This window comes from Mobula hypostoma, chromosome 3, assembly GCF_963921235.1.
Source record: "Mobula hypostoma chromosome 3, sMobHyp1.1, whole genome shotgun sequence".
Lineage (NCBI taxonomy): Eukaryota > Metazoa > Chordata > Chondrichthyes > Myliobatiformes > Myliobatidae > Mobula > Mobula hypostoma.
Genome location: NC_086099.1, coordinates 167,548,170 through 167,574,063, shown reverse-complemented (window position 1 = coordinate 167,574,063; position 25,894 = coordinate 167,548,170). Strand labels below are relative to the sequence as shown.

Sequence of the window (25,894 nt, the reverse complement as noted above, 5' to 3'; positions counted from 1 at the left end):
CAACTATGGTTGAAAAGGGAAGTCGGGGGACTTCCGGTAGCGCTCATGGAGTGAAGTCGCGTTCTTGACTCGCTCCATTACCTCTGAGTTTTTTTTCTTATGATCAGCTATATTTTAATTAACCATTAAGGCATCAACTTTTACAATACTTTGAAATAAATTGGGCTCTTCGGTAACTGGATGCGTTTAAGGTCTGCTATGTCTAAGAATGGGAAAAACGGGAAGGATGGCAAACCTCCGGTTAAACCGAAAGGTATTGATTTCCCCCCGACTGAACCACCGGTGACTTTGAAAGCTATATCGGAGTTAATTCAAAGGGAAATTTCAACCTCTGTTATGGAGCTGATTTGTGCGGAAATTTCAACCTCTGTTACGGAGCTGATTCGTGCGGAAATTTCAATTAATTTCCAGAAAATTGCTAATTCAATCGATAAGATACAAACATCTATTACGGAGCATCAGTCGGCTATATCTGATCTTCAAAAATCCACACAACAAAGTGAGCTTAAGATGGGGAAAATCGAAGAAACAATTAATGTAATGAAGAAGAAACTTGACTTTCTGACCTTTAAAAACTCTGACTTAGAATCTAAAATGCGACGGCAGAATCTACGAATGATCGGGGTGCGTGAAGCTGTTGAATCTGATAACCCTATGAAGTATTTTTCTCAACTTTTAAAAGATGCATTTCCTACTGTATTTCCTGACCAACCACCGCTATTGGATCGCATTCACAGAGTTCCATCATATTTGCTTAGGTCAGATAAACCTCGACATGTCATTTTACGGTTTCATTACTTTCAAGATAAGGAGAAACTGTTTCGATTTGTTCGATCTAAAGGTTTCATTGATTTTTTGGATCTTAAATTCCGATTCGTGGAAGATTTCAGTAAACCAATCCGGGATCAACGGGTTCGTTACAGATCTGTGATGTCGGAACTCTACAAGATGGATTTAAAACCAGCGCTTCTTTACCCTGCACGTCTAAGGATTCGTACGTTGGATGGAGCCTTCCGTTTTTTTGACTCTCCATCGGATGCCCAGAGTCATCTGGATCAATTTTTACCTTCAACATCTTAATTGCAATTTTTTTTAACTATCTCCGTTGATCGGAGGCTGTGAATTTGTTGGTCTTAATTTTTTTTTTGCCCTATTTGGGCAGAAAAGTTTATTTTTGATTACTTAATATGGTTGCTAAACTTTCTTTTTAACTGCGTCATTTCTTTCTTTTTCCCAGGGGATTCTGGGTGGTTACTTCCTTATTGTCATTTTACGTATTTCCTTTGTGGCCTTAAATTTTGTAGTTTTTTTTAAATCTATTTTGTTTTGTAGGTTTTTATAACTAGTTAATGTTAATAATCTTATTTTTTTTGTTGTTCTGTTTATTCATGGGTCTGGGGTTTATTGCGGTTTTTTAATATATTTTCTGGCTTTTATTCTGTTATGTGTTTATTTTAATTGAGTTATCTTTTTTTTATTCTTTTACTGTTTTATAATCAGCTGATCTTTTTTATATTTACACTTTTTTTTAGGGAGCGTATACCGGAAGTCATGGGGGTAGTTTTAGTGCTTGCTGCTTTCGGGCTGGTCTGCGTTAAATTTAGCCTTGGGGTCATGGGGTGGGGGTGGTGGGAGGGGCTTCACGTTTTAGTTTCTTTCTTCTTGGGCTATATACATTATTGAAGTATTGGTTGCGTTCTTCTTCCCGGTATCTCTTGTATGTTCTGTTCCCTCTCCGGGTTCGTGGGTCGAGCCTATCGTCAATCCTCCTTGTTGCGGGTTGACTTTAGGGTACATGGAGTCTATTATTAATTTTGTCTCCTGCAATACTAATGGTCTTAATCATCCTATTAAAAGGAAAAAAGTTTTTAAAGTGTTCCGGAGACTTAAAGCACAAATTTTATTCTTACAAGAGACCTATGTGCAGAGGGGGGACAGACTATGTTTTTTTAAATTCTGGAAGGAACAACAGTTTCATTCGAACTCCAATGCTAAGATTCGAGGCATCTCTATTTTTATAGATTCCTCAGTTACTTTTATACAACATGATATTATTTCTGATCCGAATGGTAGATTTCTGTTGGTTAGTGGTTTACTATTCAATAAAAAAGTAGTTTTGGTTAATGTTTATGCTCCTAATATGGACTGTCCGGAATTTTATAAATCATTATTTAATCAGTTTCCGAATTTGAATGAGTTTTCATTGATCTGGGGCGGAGATCTTAATACCTGTTTGTCTCCAGCTTTGGACCGTTCGGCTCCTTTACGGACCTTACCTAATAAATCTGCAACTTTGATTAATTCATTCCTTTCTGATTCTGGGTCGACGGACATTTGGCGCTTTTTGCATCCTCAGGAAAAAGATTTTTCTTTTTTTTTCACATGTTCATCATTCCTATTCAAGAATTGATTATTTCTTTATTGATTCTCGTCTTATTTCCTCAGTGATTAAATGTGATTATGATTCTATAACCATTTCGGATCATGCTCCACTTAAGCTTTCTATTAAAATTCTGGCCAATATACAAAATAATAGACAGCGTTTTAATTCGCTGTTGCTTCAGGATTCGGACTTTGTTAACTTTATGAATGAACAGATTGATCTTTTTTTTACAATTAACCATACAGAGGATATTTCTGTTAACACTCTTTGGGACACTTTTAAAGCTTATATTCGTGGTCAGATTATCTCGTATTCTGCTGCTTTGAGGAAGAAGCAGAAGCAGGAGGAGTTGCTAATTGTGGACAAGATTAAGGAAATGGATAAGAAATATGTTATAGCTCCTTCTGAGGAGTTATATAAACCAAGAACTGAACTTCAAATGGAACACAGTTTATTACTCTCGTCCTCGATTGTAAACCAATTAAAGAAAACAAGAAGTGAATTTTATGTACACAGTGACAAAATTGGCAAACTGTTGGCTAATCAATTGAAGTCTAATTATGCTAAATCTCAAATTAATCAGATTTATAACCAAAATGATCGACTGATACTTGATCATGTGGGGATTAATCAAACCTTCTGTGATTTTTACTCTTCCTTATATCAATCAGAGTCTCCTCGAGATTCTAAATATATGAGTGATTTTTTGGATAACTTAGACGTCCCTGAGATTTCACAGGATATGGCTTCTATGTTAGATACTCCCATTACCATGGATGAGATTAAGAATGTTATTTTCTCTATGAATTTGGGGAAAGCTCCTGGCCCTGATGGGTTTACCGTAGAATTTTATAAATGTTTTGCTCCTTCATTAATCCCTTGGCTCTGTAGGGTTTTTGAGGCTTCATTGAAACTTGGTAAACTTCCTGAATCTTTTAATAGAGCGTCAATTTCTTTAATATTAAAGAAAGATAAAGATCCTGCTCAATGTGCATCTTATAGACCAATATCTTTATTAAATGTTGATTCTAAAGTTTTTTCTAAGTTATTAGCAAATAGATTAGAAAAAGTACTTCCCTCTATTATTTCGGAAGTCCAAACGGGTTTTATTAAAGGTCGTTACTCTTTTTATAATATTTGTACACTGTTAAATATCGTTTATACTCCCTCACAAAATGTTCCTGAATGTGTTATCTCTTTAGATGCCGAGAAAGCTTTTGATAGAGTAGAATGGCCTTATTTATTTAAGGTGCTTGAAATGTTTAATTTTAGCTCGAAATTTATATCCTGGATTAAACTCTTATATTATTCTCCTGTGGCCTCAGTCCGTACTAACTCTTTAAGTTCACCTTTTTTCCCTCTTTTTCGAGGTACTCGACAAGGTTGTCCTCTTAGTCCCTTATTATTTGATATTGCATTAGAACCTCTTGCAATTGCCATTCGAGAATCTCCAAATATTACTGGGATAACTCGGGGCTTAAAGTCCCATAAATTATCACTCTATGCTGATGATTTACTTTTATATATTTCTAATCCTCAAAAATCCATCCCGGCTGTTTTAGAGTTATTAGCACAATTTGGTCTTTTTTCAGGTTATAAATTGAATCTTAGTAAGAGTGAACTCTTTCCGATTAATAAACAACTTCCCTTATATTATAAATTTCCATTTAAATTGATTAATAATTATTTTTCATATCTTGGGATTAAAATTACTTGTAAATACAAAGATTTATTTAAGACTAACTTTTTACCATTAATAGACCATATTACTCAACTTTCATCTAAATGGTTTCCTTTATATTTAACTTTGATTGGTCGTATTAATGCAGTTCAGATGTTTTTTTTGCCAAAATTTTTATATATATTTCAGGCATTACCAATCTTTGTTCCAAAATCTTTTTTTGACAAAGTTGACTCTAAAATTTCTTCATTTATTTGGCAGAATAAAAACCCGAGACTGGGTAAAATACATTTACAGAAAGCTAAGAGAGATGGAGGCTTAGCATTACCTAACTTTAGATTTTATTATTGGGCAATTAATATTCGACATATGAAATTCTGGTTACTGGACCAGGATATACTATCCATTCCTAAATGGGTAGTATTGGAATTACAATCTGTTCAGGGTTTTACACTTGGCTCTATTTTAGGTTCCTCTCTTCCTTTTGATTGGAAACGCCTTAAACAGGTGTCTAACCCGATAGTTAAATATACCTTGCGTATTTGGTTTCAATTCAGAAAATTTTTTGATCTTAATCAATTTGGGTTAGTGATTCCTATTTTAGGTAATATATTTTTTTCTCCCTCTTTTACGGATCGTGCTTTTCAAACTTGGAAGACTAAGGGTATTTCACGGTTTTTGGATTTATTTTTAGATGGTTCCCTTATGTCTTTTGAACAATTATCTAATAAATATAACTTATCAAGAATACATTTTTTTAGATATCTACAAGTTAGAAATTTCCTAAGTACTATACTTTCTTCCTTTCCAATGCTTCCTCCTACATACATTTTAGATACTATAATCAACCTTAATCCATGTCAGAAAGGTGCAACGGCTATGATTTATAATATTATTATGAAACTTAGGAAAGCTCCATTTGATAAGATTAGGGTAGATTGGGAACAGGATTTGGGGTTTACCATTTCCGTGGATGACTGGGGGCAGATTTTACAATTAGTCAATGCTTCCTCTATCTGTGCTAAACATTCCCTAATTCAATTTAAAGTTGTTCATAGAGCACATATGTCCAAAGATAAGTTAGCGCGTTTTTATTCTCATATTAATCCTTTTTGTGATAGATGTCTGGGGCAGATAGCCTCTTTAACTCATATGTTTTGGTCTTGCCCTACTTTGGAAACTTTTTGGAGAGACATTTTTAATATTATCTCTAAGGTATTGAATATAGATATCTCTCCTCACCCTATTACTGCTATCTTTGGACTACCTAAAATTTCCAGTAATCTCTCCCCTTCAGCCCGTAAAATGATTGCATTTCTTACTTTAATGGCGAAAAGATGTATCTTACAACATTGGAAAGAGCTTAATGCTCCAACTACCTTTTTTCGGTTTTCTCAGACGATATTATGCTTGAATGTGGAGAAAATTAGAAGCAATCTTTATGACTCCTCATTTAAATTTGAACAGACTTGGAGATCTTTTATTCAATATTTTCATTTAATGTAATATATACCCTTCTTGTTTTTTTTTCACTGTTTTTAATGGAGGTCGGGATTGAGGACGTGATTTTAAGCTTAACTCTGTTTGGTTTCAAGTTAGCCCATTGCTTTGCTTTGCTTTTAGTTAGTTGCACGGTGGGTTTTTTTGGGGGTTTTTTTTTTCCTTTTCTCTATTGATATATATATAAAATTAGTATACTATTATGTTAACTTGGTATGTTATGTTTAAATTACATTGTTTGTAGTATTTTTTTTGTATTAATATCTTCTGTAATTTTATTATATTCTAACAGTGTATTAGTGTCTATATGGCTTACCTTTTTGTATACTTATTTAATAAAAAGATTTAAAAAGGAAAAGGGAAGTCAAAGGCAATATAAAAGAAAAAGATAGGGCATAAAATGTAGCATCAATTTGGGGAAGCTGAAGAATTGGGAAGTTTCTTTAAAACTAACTGAAACCAACTAAACATACCATAAGGAGAGAAAATATGAAATATGAAGGTCAGCTCATCAATAATGTAAAAGAGGATACCAGAAGTATTTTCAACTACATAAATAGTAAAATAGAAGCAAGAGAGGACATTTGGCCTTTAGAAAATGATACTGGAGAGGTTGTAATCTGGATCAAAGAAATGGTAACAATTTTGTGTCAGTCTTTACTGTGGAAAGTACCTACAGCAAGCCAGAAATTTGAGAGTTCGAGGACAGAAGTGAGTATAGTCACTGTTACTAAGGAACAGGTGCTTGGGAAGGTGAAAGTTCTGAAGGTAGGTAAATCACCTGGACCAGTTGGGCTATATCACAGGGTATACAAGTAAAAGGTAACTGAAGAGATTGTGGCGACATGAGTAGTGACCTTTCACGAAACACGAAATTATGGAGTTGCTCTGGAGAATCACAATATCACTCCACTCTTTAAGAAGGGAGGGTGGCAAAAGGCAAGGCCAGTTAGCCTGACTTCAGTGGTTAATAAGTTGTTAGAGTCCATTATTAAGGGCAAGTTTTCTGAGTACTTGAAGGCACACGATAAAATAAGCCTAGGTTTTCAGGCAAGGTTTCCTGAAGGGAAGATCTTGTCTGACAAATCTGTTGGAATTCTTTGAGGAAATAACAGGCAGATAGAAAAAAAGAGAGTAAGTGGATGATAAACACCAGAAATTCTGCAAATGCTGGAAGTCCAAAGCAACACATACAAATGCTGGAGGAACTCAGCAGGTCAGTCAGCATCTATAGAAATGAATACAGGTGTCCCCCGCTTTTCGAACGTTCCCTTTATGAAACCTCACTGTTACGAAAGACCTACATTAGTACCCTATTTTCACTTTCAGAAGGTGTTTTCACTGTTACGAAAAAAATATTCAGCGCGCGATAAAAGGCAGCGCGCCCCGAGCAGCTGCTCTCCCTCGGATTCTCACCGACATTGCTTAAACACGAGCCTGTGAGCAGCTGTTTGCAAGCTGAGTTCTATGGTGTCGGAAAAGCCTGAAAGAGCTCGTATGGGTGTTACACGTACGGTGAAACTAGACATAATTAAGCGTTTTGATCATGGTGAACAAAGTAAGGGCAACGTGAGTTTGGCTTGTGGAAGTTGACGAAGATGATGTTGAAGATGTTTTGGTATCCCGTCACCAAGAACTGATAGATGAAGAGCTGATGCAATTGGAAGAAAAAAGGATAACAATCGAAACTGAATGAGTAATGATAAAGTACGACTTTAATTTTGAAAGGGTACGTAGGTTTAGGGGATATTTGCTGGATGGTTTAAGTCCTTATTAAAGAACTGTGTGATAGAAAAATACGCGAGGCTCAGCAGCGAAGCAAGCCTTCCACATCAGCCACAGCAGACAACAAACCTCGACCTTCAACATCAAGGCGGGCAGTCATAGGAGAAGATGAGCTGCCTGCTCTAATGGAAACAGGCGACGAGATGACACTCCAGTGTCCCACCACCCCAACTCCCAGTCCACGGACAGATACCGATTCGAGGAGAACGCAAAGGTAGCTGGGAGGCACACAGCACGTCTTTAAGAAATAAGCCAAAATAAACGTGCTAATTAATTAGGTGCCACCGACAAGTAATTGTCGGTCCAGATCAGAGACGACGCAATCAGACATCGGCACTGATCTGGGCCGACAATTACGGGCGGCACCTAATTAATTAACATGTTTGTTTCGGCTTTTTCCTTAAAGATGTGCTGTGTACCTCCCGGCTACCGCTGGACCCCTGCGTTCTTCGCGGCAATGTATTGCTCAGCGGCCTGGAGGGTTCAGTGAAAAGAGAAGTTTTAAGCCTCGATTTAAAAGAGCTTAAAGTTGGGGAAGGCTTCAGATTATTTGGAAAGTTATTCTAGATATGTGGAGCATAGTAACTAAAAGCTGCTTCACCATGTTTAGTTTTGACCCTGAGGGTGATAAAGAAGGTTAGTCCCAGACGACCTGAAAGCTCGGGAAGGTTCATAATGCAGCAAGAGATCTGAAATGTATTTTGGCTCTAGACCATACAAAAGGGGTAAAGGTGTAGACTATTTTCTAAATGGGGAGCAAATTCACTAATCAGAGTTGCAAAGATATTTGGGAGTCCAAAGTGCAGGATTTCCTGAAGGTGAACTTGCATATTGAGTCAGTAGTAATGAAAGCAAATACAATGTCAGCATTCATTTCATGTGACCTGAAATATAAAAGCAAGGAAAATGCATTGTTCAACCACGTTTGGACTATTGCGAGCAATTTTGGGGCCCCATATCAAAGAACATGTACTGGATTTGGAGAGGGTCCAGAAAAGGTTTACAAGAATAATTCTGGTTATGAAAGGGTTAATACATGAGAAGCATTTGATGGCTCTGGACTGTACTTGCTGGCATTTTCTTTTGTTCCCTTTCACACCTGTGGTGATCAGGCGACCATTTTTGCTGTTTCCTTCTGTTCATCCTGAGTCCAAGGTGCTCAACCCAGCACAGCTGGAAAGCGTGCAAGGAGCCGGCTAGATTCGAAACCTGGACCACTGGCCTTGAAGTCCAGTGCTGATGTCACTACACCGCCAGCCACTATAACTTGCTGCCATTTAGTTCGTCTATTTTCATTCAACCATATACATGTATACTGCCAAAGAAAACAATGCTCCTCCAGACCAAGGTGTACAACACAAAGTAATAAGCCTTGCAGTTCTCATTCCAAACGTTGATGCAGCTAGTCAAGTCACTCTTAACAATGCTTCTGTAAAACTTGGTTAGAACGGGAAAGGGGAGTGCAGGGAACCTCCTCACCTCAATCTCCTCAAGAAGTGTAGACACTGCTGTGCTTTCATGACTAAAGAGATAGTGTTGAGGGACCAGGTGAGATCATCTGTTACGTGCACTCCCAGAAACTTGGTGCTTCTAACTCTCATTGAAACCTACCAAACATTGAAAGGCCTTTTAAGAATTGACATGAAGAGGATATTTCCAATAATAGAGGAGTCTAGGACCAGAAGATAACTTTGAAGCTCTGAAGTATGCTACACCAGTGCATTGCGGCAGCTGGATCAACAGAGGTGTTTAAAGAAAAGGAAAGTTTTTTTTTAAAGATTAGGAAATGGAGAGCTTTGCAGAAACGGTACAGAAGAGGCATTGCAACCTGTGGCATAATATTCCTGAGGCTCCAGGTAGACTACTCTTGTTATGTTTTTGTGTCATCAGAGACTCTATCACAGTGACAAGTTTGATGTGACTATTGTGCTCTTGCAAGAATTTAACAAAGCCAGCTTATATTCCTTAAAAATTGGGAATATTAGAACATAGAACAGTACAGCACAGTACAGGCCCTTCCGCCCACAATGTTGTGCCGACCCTCAAACCCTGCCTCCCATATAAGCCCCCACATTCCTCCATATACCCGTCTAGTAGTCTCTTAAACTTCACTAGTGTATCTGCCTCCACCACTGACTCAGGCAGTGCATTCCACGCACCAACCACTCTCTGAGTAAAAAACCTTCCTCTAATATCCCCCTTGAACTTCCCACCCCTTACCTTAAAGCCGTGTCCTCTTGTATTGAGCAGTGGTGCCCTGGGGAAGAGGCGCTGGCTATCCACTCTATCTATTCCTCTTATTATCTTGTACACCTCTATCATGTCTCCTCTCATCCTCCTTCTCTCCAAAGAGTAAAACTCTAGCTCCCTTAATCTCTGATCATAATGCATACTTTCTAAACCAGGCAGCATCCTGGTAAATCTCCTCTGTACCCTTTCCAATGCTTCCACATCTTTCCTATAGTGAGGTGACCAGAACTGGACACAGTACTCCAAGTGTGGCCTAACCAGAGTTTTATAGAACTGCATCATTACATCGCGACTCTTAAACTCTATCCCTCGACTTATGAAAGCTAACACCCCATAAGCTTTCTTAACTACCCTATCCACCTGTGAGGCAACTTTTAGGGATCTGTGGACATGTACCCCGAGATCCCTCTGCTCCTCCACACTACCAAGTATCCTGCCATTTACTTTGTACTCTGCCTTGGAGTTTGTCCTTCCAAAGTGTACCACCTCACACTTCTCTGGGTTGAACTCCATCTGCCCACTTCTCCGGGTTGAACTCCATCTGCCCACTTCTCAGCCCACTTCTGCATCCTATCAATGTCTCTCTGCAATCTTTGCCAATCCTCTACACTACCTACACCACCACCAACCTTTGTGTCGTCTGCAAACTTGCCAACCCACCCTTCTACCCCCACATCCAGGTCGTTAATAAAAATCACGAAAAGTAGGGGTCCCAGAACAGATCCTTGTGGGACACCACTAGTCACATATTGTTGTGGTAGCCATAAGAGTTAGTTGCAGAGTTAACTTGCCTTGTCTGGTTTAAAAAAATTGATTGGGCTCTTCCGTCTAGAACAATTAAGATTGCTCTATTAATGTTTTTTATAGCAAAACAGAATTTATGTATTTTCTATGCTTTACTGTTCATTGTTTGTAAGCCACTATTTCAGTGTATTCATTGTGTGAGGTTGCTTGATTTTGCCTTTAATGATTTCTCATTTTATGCAATCAAAGCCTATGATCACAATAACTACATTGCGACTCATGTTTTCGGGTTTTGCCTTTTCTCTTGTCTTTAATAAGAAATTCAGACACATTATTTTTCTCTCTATAGTCTGTTGTTAAATTCAAACCAAATGTTGCAATTTCGCATTGAGCTTGCTGAGGAATTTGTTATAATTTCCTATTGAACTGGACATGAGAGATTTGCTATTTCTGTGTACGTACATCTACTGATGCTTCTGGACACATCTTCAGTGATGTTCCTGGAATCATCGGGTGTTTCGGGTCTTTCAACATCATACACCCTCCTCCAGGTGACCCAGCCAGGGCTGATCAGACCCCAGCTTGTGTACTTATGACTCCATGACTTCCCTCTTTTGAGCCATAGCCATCTTGAGGCCCTCTCTGCCGCATCGGTGGTACTGCGGATGGCTCTCCTCTTCCTCTCTCCCTCAATGCCCAATTTGCTGAAGGCTATAGCTAAGGAATGACTGCGAATCCCCTACAATCAACCTCCACTGAGAGACACCTTGCTCTCCATCCAGCCTGCTGACAGTTGCTGCATGGCTTGTAGCTTCCTATCGACCTCTCCCTTCGCTATTGCCTCCAGAATTTGGTTGACATCTTATTCAAATTGCTTCCACAGTGAAGTCATGTTAGCTGCAGGCCATTTGATCCGCCTTCTGTTGGACTTGTTGTTAGAGGAATTAGTTTGCAACACTTGGAGGTTCCGGGCACTATGGGGTGACTCCAGTCCTGGCCCCTCCTTCGTCTCAGCAGGTTGGACACCTGCGCGTTGTGCTGCTCCTGCTCCCGCCAGACACTTCATCCTAAAAGTGGATTTGCAGAAGAGGATATATAGAAATTTATTTTACAAATTACTATCTTTACAGCTAGTATTTTAAGTAGATCTTAAAATATGACAGAAATATTGTTGAAAATATCAAGTTAATCAAAAATTATTCACACTTGAATTATGGCCTGTATGTATAAAGAAGGGACATAAATTATTTCATGGTTGAGTCTTGCCAAAATAACTGAAGAATGTTGTTTTCAAGATTCATCCCTGGTGAACTAAACTCTGAAATGTTGGAAGAGAACTATTTATTGACAGTTATTGTAACTGAGCACAGTCTGACATGCATACGATCATTCTGATAAACTACTTGAGAAATGCACAAAATTAAATGTAATGGAATAACCAGATAATAGTTTTATTTCTAGTTGGTAGAAATCCTCCAGATCTTGAAATTTATAAAACTTGGTAACAAAAGAAGTACCATTCAAAAATAAAGATGCTTTGTTTTTTCATAAATTAATATAAATTTAAAATAAACTTGCCCACTTCTGCAGCCTACTTTGCTTCATTTCGAGCTTCATCTGGCCCTACAATCCATTATGAATTCTGAACTTTTCCACATCTTGCCATCCTCCAATTTTAATCACTCCCTCATCATTGATCTAACTTTCAAGTGCTTATGCATTACGCTTCATCATTTCATTTCTCAGTTTACAACTCTCTGAGGATCTATCCTGCACCGATTATATCGATGTAGCTGCAAAGAAGGCACATCTGCGGCTATATTCCATTAGGAGTTTCAGGAGATTTGGTATGTCACCAAAGACACTCACAAATTTCTACAGATGTACCATGGAGAGCATTCTAACTGGCTGTATCATTCTCTGGTGTGGGTGGGGGGCTGCTACTGCACGGGATCAAGGTAAGCTACAAAGAGTTGTAAACTTTATCAACTCCATCATTGGCACTGGTGTCCATAGTATTCACAACATCTCCAAGGAGCGATGCATCCATCATTAAGAAACCCCCAGCACCCAGCACATGCCCTGTTCTCAATGGAAGGAAGTTCAGGAAGGAAGTACAGGAGCTTGAAGGCACACACTCAATGATTCAGGAACAGCTTCTATCCCATTGCCATCTGATTTCTGAATGAGCGTTGAACTATTGAACACTACCTCACTACTTCTTAAAAAAATTTTGCACTACTTATTTAATTTCACTATTTTATATTTACCCTAGTGGCGCTTTTCCAAGTGGTTAAGGCATTTGTCTAGTGATTTGAAGGTCGCTAGTTGGAGCCTTGGCTGAGGCAGCGTGTGTGTCCTTGAGCAAGGCACTTAACCACACATTGCTCTGCGACGACACCGGTGCCAAGCTGTATGGGTCCTAATGCCCTTCCCTTGGACAACATCGGTGTCGTGGAGAGGGGAGAGTTGCAGCATGGGCAACTGCTGGTCTTCCATACAACCTTGCCCAGGCCTGCACCCTGGAAAACTTCCAAGGTGCAAATCCATGGTCTCATGACACTAATGGATGCCTATAAATAAATATTTACTCTAATTCACAGTTTTTTCTCTATGTATTGCATTCTACTGCTTCTGCAGACAACAAGTTTCACAACATATGCAGATGATATAAAACCTGATTCTGATTCTCCTTGAAATCTGTCTTTTTTAAGCCAGCATATGGTCACCTATCCAAACACCTGATTGTTTCACTGTCAAATTTTGATGCTTAATCCTCCATTAAAACTCTTTGGTTCATTTTGTTCCATTGAAATCTATATGTGATACTCCTTGAGCATTTGCAAAGATTTGGCATGACATCTGAAACTTTGACAAACTTCTATAGATGTGCAGTGAAGAGTATATTGACTGGTTACATCATGGCATGGTATGGAAACTCCAATGCCTTTGAATGGAAATTGTACAAAAAAGTAGTGGATATGGCCCTGTCTATCACAGGAAATCCCTCCCAACCATGAGCATGCCTACACAGAATGCAGTCGCAGGAAACCAGCATCCATCATCAGGGATCCCCACCAGCTAGGACATGCCCTCTTCTCGCTGCTGGAAGAAGGTATAGAAGCCTCAGAATCGGGTGCAGGAACAGTTATTACCCCTTAACATCTGGCTCTTGAACTAGTAGAATAGCTTCTCTGAACTTCACTTGCCACATCATTGAAATGTTTTCACAATCTATGGACTCACTCTTCTTTTTGTTCCTCGATATTTATTGCTTATTTACTTATTATTATTTCTTTATCTTTGTATTTGCACAATTTATTTTCTTTGGTGTTCTTTGTACATTGGTTGGACACCCAGGCTGGTGTGGTCTTTCATTGATTTGTTATGGTTATTATTCTGTGAATTTATTGAGTATACCTGCAAGACAATGAATTGTATATCGTGACATATATTAGATTAGATTAGATTATGAGAACACTCAGTCCTCTTTTATTGTCATTTAGAAATGCATAGATGCATTAAGAAATGATACAATGTTTCTCCAGAGTGATATCACAGAAAACAGGACAAAGCAAAGACTAACACTGACAGAACCACATAATTATAACATATAGTTACAGCAGTGCAAAGCAATACCATAATTTGCTGAAGAACAAACCATGGGCACAGTAAAAAAAAGTCTCAATGTCCCCGAGTCCCCGATAGCAGGTGGCAAAAGGGAGAAACTCCCTGCCATAAACCTCCAGGCACCGTCAACTTGCCAATGCCTTGGAAGCAGCCAACCATAGCCGACACTGAGTCCATCCGTCCGAAGACTTCGAGCCTCCGACCAGCCCCTCCGATACAGCCTCCCGAGGGCCATCCTCTGCCGAGCGCCTTCGACCTCGCCCCGGCCGCTGAAACAAGCAAAGCCGAGGATTCGGGGCCTTCTGCTCTGGAGGTTCCAGTTAACACACAGTAGCAGTGGCAGCGAAGCAGGCATTTCAGAAGTTTTCCAGATGTTCCTCCGTACTCTCACATCAAATTAGAATTGTGCACGGTCCCCTACTTGACAGATAACAGATATTCATCACCAGAGAGGCCGCGCGCGCTGCCGTCGCGGCGCCATCTCTCCTCCTGTTATATGTACTTGATAATAAATTTGCTCTTAACTTTGAACTTTGAAAGTTATTATTTGTTCATCCTTTGTATAAAGGCACAAACTAGTTTTTGTGAAGGTTCCACCACTTTAAACTGAACAAATTGTGCTCACTTATTCCCCATTTCTTACATGCCATACTATGTAGCAATTCTGTCTATGTACAGAAGAACTTAGCAGGAGTTTCACTTTTGGAGGTAATTGTGAAGTAAAGCAGGAACAACAAAAATGCCATGATTATAGTGCAGGATTTGACTAAACTAATCTCTATTGCATTTATTCCATTGTTGTATAACTTTGAAAGTAACCTTTATCTTAATAATCTATGACTGACTTCTCCGGTTGTTACCACTTGCCTCAGCCTAGAATTGGTTCTATTCCTTTATCATCAGCCAGATGTATTAAATGGTAATTGAATTGAATTGAATGATCTTTATTGTCATTATACATAGGTACTATGAAACTCTGTTTGGCTTCCTCTCAGGCAATTAAATAAAGCGGTAGATAAAAACAAGACAGTAATAGAAAAACAGTATTAAATAGATAAGTAACAAAAAATGGGAAGGTTGCAATCAAACTTTGGATGTCATCAGCAGCTGACGTTTTGTTTATATAGGATTGAGCAGAGTCATTATGGATTTACAAGAGGAAGAATCATATTTTAGTTATCTCAGAGAATTGTGAGTGTGTGGCTGGTGGAATGGACAAGAGAGAACTTGTGGAGGTGGTTTATTTCAATTATCAGAGGACTTTTCCTGAAGCCCCACGAGAGATTGGTCTAAAAGATTAGAACATATGGAGCTGGAGATAATATGCTATATGGATTGATAATGAATAGAGAGTAAAGGGTGGGAATAAGTTACCTTTCTTGGGCTGATAGGCTGAGACTACTTGGGTCCTGCAGGATCGGTGGCTCTACCCGGTTATAGTCATAGTCATAGTCATACTTTATTGATCCCGGGGGAAATTGGTTTTCATTACAGTTGCACCATAAATAATAAATAGTAATAAAACCATAAATAGTTAAATAGTAATATGTAAATTATGCCAGGAAATAAGTCCAGGACCAGCCTACTGGCTCAGGGTGTCTGACCCTCCAAGGGAGGAGTTGTAAAGTTTGATGGCCACAAGCAGGAATGACTTCCTATGACGCTCTGTGTTGCATCTCGGTGGAATGAGTCTCTGGCTGAAAGTACTCCTGTGCCCGCCCAGTACATTATGTAGTGGATGGGAGACATTGTCCAAGATGGCATGCAACTTGGACAGCATCCTCTTTTCACACACCACCGTCAGAGAGTCCAGTTCCATCCCCACATCATCACTGGCCTTACGAATGAGTTTGTTGATTCTGTTGGTGTCTGCTACCCTCAGCCTGCTGCCCCAGCACACAACAGCAAACATGATAGCACTGGCCACCACAGACTCGTAGAACATCCTCAGCATCGTCCGGCAGATGTTAAAGGACCTCAGTCTCCTCAGGAAATAGAGACGGCTCTGACCCTTCTTGTAGACTGATGATGTACATCAGTAGTTTTACTTAGGGGTCTAGATGTTATAATTTCAATTTCCCTGTGTGTTCAAAACTAGCTGAGTTTCCATATAGGAAGAAGGTATCAAGAAACTTAAAGGGGGATATAGAATATTTGGTAAAATTTTGGAATTTGCAGTACAATGTGGAAAAATGTCAGCGTCCGCTTTAGAAAAGGGAAGCTTTTTTTTTTGTAATGGTAAGTGGTTAGGAGTTATTGATATTCAAAAGGATTTTGATGTTCTGCACACTGGAAGTCAAGTAAGTGCAGCAAGCAATTAGGAAGACAAATGATATGTTGGTCCTTATTATAAGAGCATGTGATTACAGGAAGATAGATGTCTTACTTCATTTATACAGGGCCATGGTAAGACTGCACTTGGAAGATTGTGTACAGCTTTTGTACTCTTACCTAACACACATGAATATATTTACTGTGAGGGAGTGCATTGTGGCTTTTTTTCCCATTTGAGGAGAGATCGGTTTGGCCTAATTTCTAGGAGTTCTATCTCTAGTGTTTACAATAAGAGGAGATTTTACTAAAACTTTCAAAATTCTTACAAGGCTCCACTGTCTGAATGCAGGTATGTTGTTTCCACTGGGAGTAAACAATTCAGTACAAGGCTAGTTATGACTGTATTGAAGAGAAACTTATTAATGCCAAGGGTGATGAATCTTCGGAATTCCTTTCCTGTTAAAATTTGGAGCATTACAGGAGAAAATTCAGTTATATTACCCCAGATGCAACTATCATTGCAAACCATCCGGGAAACTAGTCCTACTTTATGTTATGCTTAAATATCCCTTTAGCCTTACAACTCCCCCATTTATCGTTGTGAGTTAACAATATCTGGTGTGATGATTCAGCCTAGACAAAAGAAATTCAGATGACAGATTTTCAAAGGTGATATTTATCATATCTTTGAAAAAAACATGCTTAAGCTTTCAAATTCCAGTTCTAACATTCAGAGGTGAGTTCAAATAAATTTGAAACCCTGGCAAAGTTTTAAAAATACACTGAAGCTCAATATGAAATCATCCACTTAAAGCATATGGTGGAGTAGCATACATTGACCACCACGTTTTGGAGATTTGCTATGAACAGTGAAATCTGCTGATGTTAGTGGCCAGCTCGCATATTAATGACAACATGCATGATTAACATTAGTTTCCCAGCATGATACAGCCAGCTTATTTCATTTTTCATGATTCACTAAATCACTAGCTAGAAGAACTCCTTTGCAAAATGTAGACACATCTGATGTTAAACACACTACATTTCTAAGGAATACATTGTGTATTTGATACACAATTTAACAATTTAATATGCTTGTATTTCTGCATATTGCTACTCAAGATAAAGCTAACTAAAATTTCAATAGATACTCTAAATCAGGGGTTCCCAACCTGGGGTCCATGGACTCCTTGCTTCATGGTATTGGTGCGTAGTATAAAAAAGGTTGGGAAATGATATCACTTATCATTTATGGACATTGATAGTAACCAGAAAATAAATTTGGAAAATGCTAGAAATACTCAGTAGGTCAAGTAGCAGCTTGGAGAGAGAAATAACGTCATACTTCCATGTTAATGACCTTTAAATTAGACCTTTTGCTCTGTCAACTGCTTTACTTCTTAATTAATGTGAACAATTTGTTTCTATTAATTAACTTAATTCAGAGCTAAAAATGAAAGGCTGCCTCCTATCAATAAGGAAATAGACTGTTTCAGTTAGTGCTGAACCTACACATGTGGTCCATGGAAATTGTTGCCCTATCTAATGTAACTTGAGTGAATCTATATCATTAAAGTATGTGTTCAGTCCACAAAGAAGAGCTCTTGAGCTACTGAATTCTCTGAAAGAAGTACTTAAACGGTACACAAAAAGTGATACAGGTGTCCCCTGCTGGGTGCGTCCTGGCTACAGCTGCACCACTGCATTCTTCACCGATTGGTATTGGTTGGCGGCGTGGAGGTTGGGGACCACTGCACCACCCCGACCTCCGACGACTCAGCCTAACACACCATCATCAGTGTGCTTGACGCTGCCTTCCCGATTCTGGTAAATGATACTACACTGTACATACATTATTTCTACTTCATATAGGCTGTGTATTTTTATGTGTTATTTGGTATGATTTCGCAGCTTCATAGCTTAAAGTTTACTAGAGAGAGTGTTGCTGCTGAGAGCACTTGTGTGAGATATTTGCTACGGAGAATAGTGCGGCAATGTTTGTAGAAAAGTACTTCTACTTTATATAGGCTGTGCATTTATCATATCTTTCCTGCTTTTACTATATGTTACTGTTATTTTAGGTCTTATGTGTTATTTGGCATGATTTGGTAGGTTACTCTTTGGGTCTGCGAGTGCTCACAAATTTTTCCCATATAAATAAATGGTAACTGCTTCTTTGCTTTACGACATTCCGGCTTACGAACTGTTTCCTAGGAACGCTCTACCTTCGGATGGCGGGGCAAACGTGTAATTGGTTAACATTGAATACATGCAACACACATCAAAGTTGCTTGAATTTCCAGCATCTGCAGAATTCCTGTTTGCGTTTTTAACATTGAATACATAGTTACTTTCTTATTGCTATTTAAAATGCATTCATTGAACAGCTGGAAATGAATTATTTTGGTAAATTCAGTCCTCAAATGGTTATGATTTTAAGTGGCTTTGATTATGGTGCAGCCAAAGAAAGTTTTACAGTTTCAGGCTTCAGTCATTCATGAAACCTACAGCATTTAACACTGTAGAATTTGGAGTTTTGCTAACTACTTCATGAACCAGGCACCTGTTGAATTGCAAACTGTGTAATATTATTTTGTTTCTACAAAAAAAAAGGCTTGTTGACAAAAGAGGAATTTTAATTTGAGAACTTTAAGGCAAGGTCAGGCAAATGAATAGGATGGAGCTCATGGTTGAAGTATATTTATTTCAGTGCAAGGACTATTATAGGTGATGCAGAGGACAATTAAGTTAGAGCCTGGATTAATATATGAATCAATGATGCTGTTGCCATTAGAGAAACTTCATTGAGAGAAGGGTGTGGCTGGAAGCTCAGGATTATAAGGTTTCAAATAAAAGAAGAGGAGAATAAAAGAAGTAGGACAGTTGCACTGGTGATCACAGCAGCACTTAGAGAGGACATCTTTTAGGATTCATGCAGTAAGGTAATATAGATCAGATTAAGAATAAAAAAGGTGTAATCACTATGATGGGATTATGCTATAGGCCTCCCCATCAAGATGGCGCCGAGGTGCAGTCTCCATTGAGGTTGTGACTCAGATGTTGTTCCGTGGACAGATGATGGGCCAGCAGATCAGCGAGGATGACTGCACCCCAATGTCAGCGAGGCATCAGCGGGTTCTGGGATCCCATGCAGGCAAGAGGCAAAAGGACCAATGACCCTCCAAAGTACACAAGTCAGTAAGACCTGAGTTTGAGGCCTAGTGTTCAGCGTCCCAGCATTGTTGAGTCCGGAGTTCAAAACCTGGAGTTCGGAATCCTCATTCATCAGTGAGTCTTGGGTTTAATACTGAAGATTCAAAATGGAAAGCCAATTAGAATTTCAAAAGTTAAGGCCCAATGGCTAAAGCCTGGGTCAGTGAGTCACTCTGAGTCCTCTAGCAAAGTTGAAGGCCCAATATCTGTGAGTCCGACTCCACTGGAGGCCTGGAGCTTCACTTTTCATTAGTAACTTCCTATATAAATAATCATTATAGTTGATAAACGGACATACTAATCTAGGTAATGTGACATTTTTAATGAAAATATAAAGAAAATCCTGAATGAAAATAGAAGAGTTTAAGTAATCATAGTTGCATTTATTTAGACAATAGTGTACTTTTTCTGGTTGGGAAATTAGAAGACAAGAAAATAGGAGCAGGAGTCGGCCACCAGCATGTTCAAATCTGCCCTCATTCAGGTATGATCATATCCTCAGATCTCAACTCATTTTCTGTGCCAGTTTATGATAAAAAAAAAAGTTATTTATCTCTTCTTTACCAATTTCCCCCGGGATTAATAAATTATGACTATGACTATGACTTTAAGTATTTCCAATAATCTATTCTCCATAACACTCTGTAGGAGAGAATTCCAGTGTTTCTTTACTTTTTGCATTCTATTTGCCCAGCTAGAAACTTGTCACAAAATTTAACCCATATTTATGTCATTGTAATCCTTGTTCATAATACTTTGATCAGTGTAGATTTCTTGCTTCAATTGTAAATGGACTGCATGGCTGTCTTTTTATCTGATTGATCTGAAGTTTAGTTGATCCAAGCAATTTAGAATAATGATCAAAAAACAAATGATTTCTGATCAGTATTGCTTTATTTTGTTAGCTGCATTCATGATTTTACTCAGAACTGATTTTTTGGAACTAAGCCTTATTGCTATACTAATTACCTTTGTCAATTGCATATTTAATTTCCACAAACAGAGTTATCAAAGCTGGTTAGCAGTTTTAGTCTGCTGCACATGTAGTGGATCAGGATTGACCCAGATTGTTTCGAAGATAAACAGGAATTACTGAGAGCCACAAATAAAAATGCATTAAAATATGCTAGTATCTGGATGTGTCAGAACATGTCTCGTCGTATTTTTTCAGCACAATATGTTCTGCAGAAAACATTTGGAACACTATTTTTTATGTAGAAGTGAAGGTCACCATAGCATAAAGCTTTCATGCTACTGGATTCTTTCAAGCCATCCTAGGGACATGTGCCATGGTATACATCTGCAATGTGTTGAGTGAATGACATGTACCATGTTTCCAAAGGGCAACACATTCATCACATTCCCCATGGAAAGAATGCATCAGCTGGGTAGGCCTTTGGCAATTCCGTGAAGTGCAAAAAAATCACATATGGTATCCATCTGAGCATCAGGTTTCTTCATGTCAACATTATGGCCTATGTGTGAAGAAAAAGGTTTCATTTACTTAATGGTCAACTGATTTCTAAACACAGATATCATTATGTACATCAGTGAACATCATCCCAGAAGCAGGAACTTCCATGTTACATATGGTGAATATATTTTCGTAAGGAGAAAAACGCTAGAATGAAGAATGACTTTTTAAAGGCCACGGCTAGCATTTGGTGCTAAATCAGCTGGCAAGTAGTATTGCTCTTTAAAGGGAGCTTTGGACTGGAAACGATTCATTTGTTCATGCCCTGTGCTCCCATGCAAATAGAAATGTGTGAGAGCAGAATCTTTATTTTCAGAAGATGTCCCCAAATTGATGAGAAGTGAAAAACTACATGCAAACTGGGAAAAAAAACAAGAAAGACACTATCCCTACTCGAATTCTAGAACTTAGCAGAGAGGAATTGCATTCATATTCACATTGAATATAGTCCCTATTAAAACATTTCACAGGTCTCCTTGCAGATCTTCTTCTTCCCAGCAAGGACCACTGTATACAATTAATTTTGACCTTGCAAGCGCCTTAGCACTGTCAGTCAAGATGGACTGTGTCGCATCTCACTCAAATTTGGCCGCCTGCTGAAGTTTGCGCTTTGCTTCTGCTACCTTATGGCATGCAAACGGTGATCTTAACTAATGGATCTACCACAAGTTTCCTTGTTGCTATGGTTCACCAGGTCACTAAAGCTTCCCTCAGGGAAAATGGTAGACAAGATGGTTAAAATGATGTATGGCATGCTTGCCTTACAGAATTGAGTATAAGAGCTATTACAGTTGTACAAATCATTGCTTAGACCACATTTGGAGTATAATTTGTAGTTTTGTTGCCACTTCATAGAAAGGATGTGATTTAGTTAGAAGTGGTGTGTGGGCTGGAAGACGTGAGTTATAAGGAGAGAGAGAGTAGATAGACTGGAGTAAAGAAGGCTGAGGGATGAAAATGTTGAGGCTTAGAAAATGTGAGGGGCATTTATAGGGTACATAGTTAATAGTTTTTCATAAGGTCAAGAAGAATAAAATTAAAGGGCATGGGTTTAAGGTGAGAGGGCAAAAATTTAAAGAGGATCTGAGGGGCAAGTTTCTAGACAAAGGTTGGGGGATTTATGAAATAAGATGCCAGAGGAGGTGACAGGGATAGGTAAAACTGCAGTGTTTAAAAAATAACCATTGAATAGGTAAGCTGATATGGGCCAAACACAAGCAAATATTAAAAGGCATGGACAGAGTGGATGTGGCAAAGTTGTTTCCCATGATGGGGGAGTCTAATACGAGAGGGCATGACTTCAGGATTGAAGGGCGCCCTTTCAGAACAGAAATGCGAAAAAATTTTTTTAGTCAGAGGGTGGTGAATCTATGGAATTTGTTGCCACGGGCAGCAGTGGAGGCCAAGTCATTGGGTGTCTTTAAGGCAGAGATTGATAGCTATCTGAGTAGCCAGGGCATCAAGGGTTATGGTGAGAAGGCGGGGCAGTGGGACTAAATAGGATAAAATGGATCAGCTCATGATAAAATGATGGAGCAGACACGATGGGCTGAATGGCCTACTTCTGCTCCTTTGTCTTATGGTCTTATGGTCTAAATATTATGATCTTAGTTAAACTAATCTGGACAAAGGGCCTGTTTCTATGCTGTGTTCTTATGTATGAATGAATAGAGTACAAAGCAGGAAGGTATGCAGAACCTTCATAAAATAGTAGTTCAATTTCAACTGAAGTATTGTGTTAAATTCTGGTTGCCGTATTGAAGGAAAACTGTTAAAGTGTTAGAGAGGGTTCAGAAACAATTTATTAAAATGATTAGAATGGCTCGTGAGAAGAGGGACTACAGTTACAATAGTAGATCAGAGAAACCAGACTGTTTTCTTTGAAGAAAAGAGTACTGAGGGAAGATCTAATAGAATATAAAGCATATAGGGACAGGTGCTTCAGCCCACAATGGCTCTGCTGACCTAGATGCCAATTTAACCTGCAGACTTCCCAGCACATGGTCTCTCTCAATTCCATGCCTGTTCATGTGTCTGTCTTAAGTTCTCTTAAATGTTGCTTTTGTAGATAGAAGCATATAAAATGATGAGAGATTGGCCCAGAGTGGATAGTAGGAGCTATTCCTATTCGTGAAGGAGGAGAAGTCTCAGGTATAAAATAAAAGGAAAAGGAATTAGAAGTAACTTGTGGAAAATTCTTTATTACATATAGTATGTTTGGGATCTGATATACACACTGCATTTACAGTGAAGCTGGACACAAACAATCTGCTGGAAGAACTCACTAGGTCAAGCATTGTCTGTGCTGGGAAAGGAATTGTTGACATTTCAGGTTGAACTGTCCGAACTGTGGTGGAGTCAGATTATATTAAGGCTTTCAAGAGGAAATTTGATAAATATATGGTTGAGAAAAAATTGCAAGGAAAAAAAACTCGTTTAGAGGATAGGGAGTGAGCTGGAGAATTGCTGCAATATGGCTGGCATGAACATGATGGGCTGAAGGATCTCCTGTGCTTTAACTAGTCTGTGTTCCTATGATACCTAATTATTAAAGATCCCGGTAGATAGTGCTGGTCCAATTCTTCCAAAGTTGATTAGGAAAATTAATTTCTAATGATTCCTATTGGAAAATGTATTCAGTCTATAATAATGAGGCACATGTTTATTCCCCAGTGTCGCTAAGTGTTGGAGGGGTACTTAAAGATATTTTACCAAAGGTTTCATGTGGTATTGTAATGTGTAGGAACATCCAAAAGCAATGAGTCCCTATATGCTTTATATTCTATTCGTTTACATTATCAACAAATAATTTCTTCCTCATCCATTCCAGCGCTTTTCTTTCCTCAACAATAACTGTTGCTGTTGTCTGCTTGTTCTAATTCATCAGTCTTGCATCCTTCAGATGAACACCTACAGTATAGTTTAATTAAACCTCATATTGAATTTCCCTTTCCCCTCTCTACTTTTTTGAATATGTCATTATCAACGATAATAATACTAATGAATTCTTTACATCCTCCTTTCACTCAGTGCATGTTACGCCGTGATACACTTAATCATTTACTAAATCCTTTGTGAACGTGTCATGGTCCTCTGTCTCTCCACCTTTACACAAATTTACAAGAATGGTCAAATAGTCATCCATCCAGTAAACTGCCTCTGTTCTGTTCCATTTCTGCTTGTTATAGTGTGATGAGTGTATTTACACCAATGATTTTTCTTTCCCTTTTCACCAGGTCAGTTCTGTGTTTTGCCTCTTCTTTCTCTTTGTTGATGAATCATTCTGTTTTTTTCATCCTTGAGAATGGATTCTTGTATATGTGTGTGTGTGTGTGTGTATGTATGTATGTATATATATATATATATAATATGCCAAAGATAGATACAAATGTATATCTATGGCATAGGACAAGTCAGCCATGATCATATTGCAGGCTTTTCGGGGCAAGATGGCTTGCTCCTGCTCCTATTTTCTTGCATGAACATTATATTCCTACTCTGCCACCCTTATTCCAAAGCTCAATAATGCTATCTTATGCTTGTCTGATAATGTTGGTGTGAATATCTCTTTTAACATTTTGGTGAAGCATCTATGTTAAAGTTGTTGTATAAATTGAATTTTGTTGTCAAGCTAAAGCATTCTCCATGTTAACGTTGGTTCTCCTAATGTTATATTTCCTTATAAATAACGGAATGAGATTTTGTTATTGTAATTCAGTTCGGCATAGAAAAACAGTATAATAAAACTCCCACAATGCCTTTGCCCAACCCAGCCACATCCCCCAAATAGTAACTCCTTCCCATCCCAATAGTTAATGCAGCAAGTTAGGTTAGCAGCTACTGTACAACATAATCCAACAGAGAAAATTATTTATCAAAGTTTCTCCTCAAATAAATAATCGTTTTTTTTTAAATACTTCACGCTTAAAATCTAAATCCAAATAATCTTAGTTGTTTTTGTGTGCTGAGCCAAATCAGCATTGTGCAGTTTAAGAGAATGAGAATGGAGATCTATTAATACTGCTATTTCTTAAAAATAAATCTTGGCATAAATCTAGGCAGAATTGTAACGGGTATTGCATATTTTATACATATTTTTCACCTTTCAAATTTTAGCAACGAATGGGAAGACCTGTTTGAACACAGTAATTACTTTGCAAGAATAAGACTGAAGGGGATTAATGGACAACTGAGAAGCAGCAGATTTCGCAGCATTTGTTGGAAGGTAAATAAATACTTCTTCTGTAATATTTTGTTGGTAAGATTTTACCAGTCATTTGGAAATAGCTAATATTTCAGATGCAAAATGTCAAATCTATTGTGCTTAAATGCAAAATATAGTGGTTTTCCCCCATATATATCAGAAGTAACTCTGCTCTTAGGGGCAATGCTGTTTTATCAGTGAGAGAGTGTTCACTCATTGGGGCTAGCACTAGTGAATGGATAGAGGGGGTGCTCCCAGAATTGAGAAAATGTTAATTTAAAAAAAAACATTTTTAGGACATAGGGTTGCATTCTTTGGACTGGAGAAGGCATGGAAAGATTTAACTGATTTGTATTAAACAATAAGATTCTTAGTTTGATTAAATAGGAATAGAGAGTTTCAGATTTGGAGTAATTAGAGAATGATTTAAGAGAATTTGCATCAAAGTGTATATATCCATAGTATGGTAAAATTTGGAAAGAATGATAGTAACAGAAACATCCTTTGGATTTAAAAATAGTACTTGGGAAAGTATTTGGGTTATGGTGCAAAAGTGACTTTAAACTGGATAGTTTCCTTGCGCAGAATGGATGTGATGAAACATTATTCAAAACTATGCATTTCTAGAAATCCAAGTGGTACTGGCGTCCAAAGTTGAATTGTTGTTAATTGTGCCATGTAATATTATGGACTGACTTTTAAGTTGTATGCATGAATACTTTTGAGAGTCACTCAGGAAGTAAATTTACTGAAAGT

The 25,894-nt window shown here is 38.3% G+C and overlaps 1 protein-coding gene across 3 annotated transcripts in view; it reads left to right on the top strand.

Moving 5' to 3' along the window:
* Window positions 1–25,894, top strand: part of tbc1d5 (TBC1 domain family, member 5) — a 485,913-nt gene that overhangs the window by 237,128 nt on the left and 222,891 nt on the right. For all 3 annotated transcript variants that reach the window (XM_063044063.1, XM_063044064.1, XM_063044062.1), the window contains one exon: window positions 25,051–25,159. In XM_063044063.1, coding sequence (XP_062900133.1) covers window positions 25,051–25,159 — 109 coding nt within the window. The remainder of the gene's footprint in view (window positions 1–25,050; window positions 25,160–25,894) is intronic.